The 7,547-nt window shown below is 38.0% G+C and overlaps 1 protein-coding gene across 1 annotated transcript in view; it reads left to right on the forward strand.

Annotated features, from left to right (window-relative positions):
- ALG5 (ALG5, dolichyl-phosphate beta-glucosyltransferase) overlaps positions 1-7,547 on the forward strand; it is a 106,423-nt gene that overhangs the window by 7,769 nt on the left and 91,107 nt on the right. The window contains exon 5 of the mRNA XM_014548330.1: positions 3,062-3,154. Within this exon, the coding sequence (XP_014403816.1) occupies positions 3,062-3,154 (93 nt within the window). The remainder of the gene's footprint in view (positions 1-3,061; positions 3,155-7,547) is intronic.

Below are 7,547 nucleotides of genomic sequence, written 5' to 3' on the forward strand. Positions count from 1 at the left end.
GACCCCCCCCCCCCCCAGTGCACAAATTTTTGTGCCCCGGGCCTCTAGTGTACCTTATAATAAGGGTCAGCACAAGCCAAGGGTTTGGTGAGCCTGAGGGGAGGTGTCGAAGGATTTAGAAAAGACAAAGAGAATAAGCTGGGTCTAGGTCAGCCGTGGGCAAACTACGGCCCGCGGGCTGGATCCGGCCCGTTTGGAATGAATAAAACTAAAAAAAAAAAAACCGTACCCTTTTTTTTAATGATGTTTACTTTGAATTTATATTAGTTCACACAAACACTCCATCCATGCTTTTGTTCCGGCCCTCCGGTCCAGTTTAAGAACCCATTGTGGCCCTCGAGTCAAAAAGTTTGCCCACCCCTGGTCTAGGTGGATCTCCTAGACTTAGTATCCACCCTCTACTCCTACCCAGGGTCTCTCCTGTTTGTTCTGGCCTTTTTATTTTATGTGGTTTATTCACTACTTTATATACACATTAACACTACAAAGAAAGATCCAGACAGTAAGCTGAGCCTTTATTTTATAGCCATACATAAACAAGGTAGTGGTCACCATAGTTACAATGTTCTTGTGAGTTTCACTTGTTTTGGCAGCACTTGCTGCACCTCCCACAGCCCATTAGCTACCCAGATAAGATCTAGAGAGTGTCATAAGGTCAAGCCTAATTATGCTAAGAGGGCTATGCCCTCTAAGCTGGGACTTGTTTGTGACTTTGCCAACAGGTCAGTCCGAGGCTTAACCCTATAGCCATTCCTTACAATAAGTACACAGGGAAACTCCTGTTTACTTGATTATTCATCAGTAATGATTTTTTGTTAAATACCAAGAATACATGAAGTTCTAGACACTGGAGGAACCATACAAATACATGAGCCCACTCCTTTGTGCAAGAAGCCTTCAGGACAGTTGTTTAACATGCCCATAAATTCTGTATTGCAGGTAAAAAGTGCTGAAAATAAAATATTGTAAAGAATTTGAGAGAAAGAGAAGTGACTTTTGAACTGAACTTTTAAGGATGGTTATGACTAAGAACATGGAGGATAGTATTTTCAGATTGAAAATATAGTGTAAACAAAGGCATAGAGGCCAGTCAGTATTATGGGATCTGCTTTAGGAAGATTAGGTGCTGCACTTTGAATAATGAATGTGAAATGAAAAACATAAACACAGACTATTCCAGAAATTTAATTATATGGAAGGAAGGGCATAGAAAATAAACATCCATCACTTGTTGCTGAGATTACAGAAGCAGCAGCAGCCCAGCTGATGAAAAGCAGCTTTTCAATTCTCATATTCTCCCTCATCACAAAATTATCACAGCTCCAATTATCACATGTCCTAAGCAGTAAGAGACAGCCAGAACATTAAGATTTATCTTTGAGTGCCTGTGTCCTTTTTAATTGGAAATAGAAAGCTTTACCAGAAGCCTTATCCTCCAGCACACCTGCTGTAGACTTCATGAGCCAGAACTTGGTGACATGACAACCCATACCTGAAAGGAGGACTGGGAAAGTACTTGGCAAAGCAGATTTAGACCAATCATGATTCATTGTCTAGTCCTGTACACACTGTCACTATGTAAGACTGGAGTCATAATAGTAAGGAAGAAGGAGGCATTGTTTGTTGGGTAAGTAGCTAACAGTGCCTACCACAATGCTGTAATAGGAGTATGTACAAAGGACTGTGGCTGCATTTGTTCATTGAGATTAATCAATTCTAGACTGTGTATCAGGCACTAGAAATTGTAAGTTTAGCCTTTAAGTAGCCCACCGCCTGGTGGGAAAGGTCTGCAGTTACATTATGTGATGAGTAAAGTAACAGTTAAATGAGAAAGTGCCTTTTGAACCTATTAGAATCACTTTCCTTTTTCCTGGAGGGGAAGGTGAGGATGAGCATAGAAGCTAGGAAAAAGACATGGTGTTTGAGCTGCATCTTAAGCTGGCCCGACAAGAGGGCAAACACCAAATTAGAATTTCACAACTGCCTATGGAATTGAGTGCCAAAAGGAGAGGGTACTATTGATTAGGATGTTAAATGGAAAGAAGAGAACGTTAAGAGATTTAATGTGGAAAAGCAAAGGATATGAGTCGTGCTGCACTGGTTTGAAGACTAAACATGAGGAAGAGATGTAGATGGCAGTATATAGATTTATATATATTATAGATGTAGATCATTATTTTACGACTTTGATTATAAATCAAAGAATATATAAATAGATGTAGATCACTATTTCAAGACTTTGATTATAAATAAAAGAATACTGACAGTTTCTTGAGGTAATAGTGAAATCAAAGGGACGTTTTTAGTATGCTGGAGTCTTAAGCATGTTTAAAGCTGTGGAGCCAGCAGAGAGGAAGAGATTGAAGATTCAGAAGAGGATAAGTTATGGCATGGATATCTGCTGAGAAAGAGAAATTCAAGTGAGATTTGAGGGAAATGGTCTAGAATACAAACAACCTCTCTGGGGACTGAGATTGGTTGTTGACGAACAAGTCATTGAGCAGTATTGTAGGCTTAGGTCACAAGTGTGTATGTTAGCAAATAGATTTTGTTTTTTTCTGGAAGCTCAGTAGTTTAGGTAGAAGAGTTGAGATAATAAGGGGACAGCAGCTGCCTGTTCAACTGGTTCCTCTGCAGGAAAGTGAAGTCTAACTTCAGCCTAGTAGGTCAATTCCTGGTGTCATATTTTTACACCAAGAATTCAGCAACTTCCCTGGGCCACCAAAATTCATGGTGGGTATAATCGAGTCACAGGAAGAAGGGAACTGGAATAGCAGTGTTAAACCATTTGCCTGCCATAAGCATCTATAGACCAACTTTAAAATCATTTTTCATGAGAATTTTCAACTGAAAATATTCAAGACCACCCGAATTGTAATATTAGTTTTTATAATATTTATTGCAAATTTATTTTTTAATTAAATTCAAAATATCGTGGCGTGTGGGGATGGTTGTTTTGGACGTGTGGCAGTTAACTGGTTAAGCCAAAATAAGAAACCCACTTTATATTACTATTTTGTAATCCAAGTTAATTTTTTCTCACTTTTATATAATTTGACAGGTAGCTTTTAAATATTGCCAGAAATATGGAAGTGACAAAATACGAGTGATAACACTGGTGAAGAATCGTGGGAAAGGTGGAGCTATTAAAATGGTAATACATAGTTTCAATATTTTTATCTAAAATATAAAGATATTTTGGCCTTGTGTTTCAGTGATTAGAGCGTCGGCCCAATTCCCAGTCAAGGACACAGGTTGCAGGTTCGATCCCCAACCCTGGTTGGGGCACTTGCAGGAGGCAACCAATTGATGTGTCTCTCTCGTATTGGTGTGTGTGTGTGTGTGTGTGTGTGTGTCTCTCCCCCCCTTCTTCCTTCCCTCTCTTCCATTCTCTCTAAAAATCAGTGGAGTTACAGAGTGTGACATCTGGCTTACAAGTGGGAACCTCTGTGTTGCATGTGACTAATGATCGATTTAAAAATGGGTGATGTTAAAAGGGCAAGAAGATTTTTGTCCAGAAGTGTCCCCAGTGCCATACTGTGGAAAAGGGAGGCAAACACAAGCCTGGGCCAAATCTCCATGTTCTATTTGGGCAAAAGACAGGTCAGGCCCCTGGATTTTCTTACACAGAAAGAAAGAACAAAGGCCAACAAGAACAAGGTCTCACCTGGGGAGATGCTACACTGATGGAGTATTTGGAGAATCCCAAGAAGTACATCCCTAGAATAAAAACGATCTTTGCTGACATTAAGAAGAGTGTAGAAAGGGCAGACTTGATAGCTTATCTCAAAAAAGCTACTGAGTAATAGTTGGCCACTGCCTTATTTATTACAAATGTCTCATGATTTTTTTTATGTGTACCATCTTTAAATTGATCTCATACACCACAATTCAGATCATGAATGGCTAATAGAACATTTCTTTGGGGCAGTCCTGATTTAAATAAGATTGGCTTGTGGTTAAATGAATATGGTCAGCTTTTTGAGCTTTGATGGTAATTTTGGTTCAGAAAGCGCTATCACTGCCCTTTTCTAAAAATATGGTTGGACTTGATTCATAATGTTTAACTTTTCACAGAGGTGGTGAATGCCATCTCAAAACCTATAGGAGATTGGCTTATATTTAGATTTATATAATTGGTTGTGTTAATATGTTTAAATTCTGAGGAAATCCCTTCACTGTCTCTTAGACCTGCAAGACTTGCTTGTGTTTCAAGCTGTGTTCATTAGTCTGTTAAAAGGCAAGGGCTGCAGATAAACTGGTAGTGACCATTTTATCTTTTTGATCAAAACTATGCCAATTTAATAAAATTCCCTATACCCAAACTGTTGCCTTTTATTGAATGAAAGACATTTTAGTGTGGTTTATGTATAACAGGGGTCCTCAAACTACGGCCCGAGGGCCACATGCTGCCCGCTGAAAACATTTATCTGGCCCGCCAGGTGTTTTTGCCACTTCTGTGTGCATAGGAATTTGTTCATAGTTTTTTTTTAAACTATAGTCCGGCCCTCCAACGGTCTGAGGGACAGTGAACTGGCCCCCTGTTTAAAAAGTTTGAGGACCCCTAATGTATAATATCAAATAAAAAGTATTTAACACTTCTAAAAAAAGATCAGTGGAGAAAATATCCTCGGCTGAAGATTTAAAAAATATAAAGATATTTTGAATAACCTCTTGCAGACTGTAGTACATGTGAATTCTATAGCTAGCTAGTTGAATACCAGGATTTCAAATTAGGGGGAAATTATTTTTAGTAATAACTTTATATGTATATTTGATCAAATCTGAAAATATTTGGTATCTATAACATACTGGGTGATTCAGAAAAATACGTTTATCTTAATCAGAGTTTAAAATGTTACCATTTTTCTATCTCTGTCTTTCGTAGAGTGATTGGATAATAAGATTATGTGGTTTATTTGTTTGTTTATTTATTTTGCAGTTTACAACATGCTTTTGTGTATTAAGTTTTACCTATATGAAGGCACTGTGCTAAGCAGGGTGCCATGAACTAAGACCAATCTGATATAGTCTATCATAGTCTAATACAGCGGTTCTCAACCTCTGGGTCGCGACCCCTTTGGCGGTCGAACGGCCCTTTCACAGGGGTCACCTAAGAGCGTCCTGCAGATCAGATATTTACATTACGATTCATAACAGTAGCAATATTACAGTTATGAAGTAGCAACTAAAATAATTTTATGGTTGGGTCACAACATGAGGAACTGCATTTAAAGGGCCAGAAGGTTGAGAACCACTGGTCTAATAGAAAAGGTGATTGTACTTATGAGAGCAAAACAAATGAAGTGCTATAGAAATTCCAAGAAAGAAGAGATTACTTTCACCTGAAGCATATCAGGTAGTAATCAAGATACAGTAACAAAAAAGCCAAAAGTCAGTTATGAGAAAAAAGTTTCAAATAATAATGCCCTAAATGACTTGGAGTTTTATTTATTTATTTAGCACCTCTCCCAACCCTCCATAAAAGCAGTCTATATATATAGAGAGAGAGAGACAGACAGACAGACAGACAGACAGTCCAAGGCTTGTTCAACAACTCCACAATATCAGAAATCTAGCTCCTATCTTTTCACTCCCTTTTCTTCATACATCCAAGATGATGCCTGGAGCACTATTAATTACATCCACATTCCAGATAGGAGGAAGGACAAAGGGCAGAAGTTGCTTGCCAACTGGTTTGCTCCCTTTTAAGGAGCATTCCCAGACACTCCACCCAATGACTTAGGTAAATTTCACTAGCCAGAACATTATCACAGGGCCACCTCTACTTCCAAGGAAGGCTAAAAAATGTTTTTTCTAACATACTCATTCTTGACTAAATCAAGGTTCCAAAGAAGGAAAGAAAAGATATTGGGATAAATCAGTAACAGTCTCAGGCACATGAGGAAAATAGCAGACTTCACAAAGAAGATGTTGGCTGATACCAGACCTCTAATGATGGTGAATGCTGGCTTTCACTTGCTTACTGATTATTTTGAGCTGGACAGTAAACCACTTCAACATAATTATCACATTTAATCCTCCCAGTGTTGTATCATGAGTTAGGTCCTATTATTTTGATTATAAAAATGAGGAAATTGAGGTATAGATAGGTAGAGTAGATTACTTAGGGTCCCATAGCTATTACATTTGCAGAGGAGGAACATGACCAAAGGCACAATAAAGGAACTATTAGTGATACTTGTGGTTTGACTCTAGAAATAAGGCCACAGGGGTAGGTGGGTTCATATCATGAACTTTAGGCTAGGGGCTTTTAAACTTTTACCACTGACAGAGCAACAGCGGCCAGGGTAGCAGTTTGGGCAAGATAATGAATATTACTTGGATTATGATAGTAACAAAGCAGAAGAAGATAAATGTAGGAGGTATTTAAAATTAGGCCACATAGGATCAGGTAATGGAGAAGAATGAGTTACCAATGGCCTTGGGTGACACTGGAGGAGGAGCTGATTTAAAAGATAGTACTGTAGCCCAGCCAGCATGGCTCAGTGGTTGAGCATTGCCCTAAAGACCAGGTCATGGTTCCATTCCCAGTCAGGGCACATGCCCGGGTTGCTGGCTCGATCTACAGTATAGGGCATGCAGGAGGCAGCCAATCGATGATTCTCATTATTGATGTTTCTATCTCTCTTTCCTCCATTCCTCTCTGAAATCAATAAATATATATATAATAAATATATATATATATATATATATATTTTAAAATAAGACAGTACTGTATGTTGAGTTAAGCTGGAGCCATATTAAATTTGAGGTACCAAGTAGCGGTATTCAGAATAGCCAGGGCGAAAGGAGATGATGAATGAATCATCCACATACCAGATGATAGTTGAAGCCATTAAATTGGCAAGGAAGAGGGAATAAAGAAGGGCCAGGAACTAAGCCTTGGGAAATGAGCCACATAAGGAGGAAGAAAAATCAGTAGTCTGAAAGGATTGGAAGTGACTGAATGACAGTGAAAGCCATCAATAGCAGAAGGAAGAGTAGCAAGCATTAAAGAACCCTCCTTTACAAAATTGATGAGGCAGCGTTAACATGTTAGAGAGCCAAGGGCAGTTTTCCATTAATGATCTCCAGTTCACCGTTATCATGTATCATTGAAATAGTCCTTTATTATTTGTTTTTCCGTATTAAGCAGATTTTATACCTTGTAATGTTTTTTCTAAAACTTCATATATGTTGTTCGGGTGTTAAATATAACATTTTTGTTTCTTTTTTTACCCATATACTAATTAATGTGTATGATAAACATTACAGACACTAATTAGTGGACCTATTCCATAGAATAAATGATCAAATTTCTGTCTACATTTATATATATTTTATCTGCAGTCACACTTTCAAATGATATCAAAGCTGTATTTTACAATATCAAGTCATAAATATATTTGTACTTAAGGAAAAATTAATTCACTCAAGTGCATCATGAAATTAGGAGTTGATGTATATATATGTATATATATGTGTGTGTGTGTGTGTGTGTGTGTATATATATATATATATATATATATATTATATTTCTGTGC

The sequence above is a fragment of the Myotis brandtii genome, unplaced genomic scaffold (genome assembly GCF_000412655.1).
Source record: "Myotis brandtii unplaced genomic scaffold, ASM41265v1 scaffold502, whole genome shotgun sequence".
In the NCBI taxonomy this organism is placed as follows: Eukaryota; Metazoa; Chordata; class Mammalia; order Chiroptera; family Vespertilionidae; genus Myotis; species Myotis brandtii.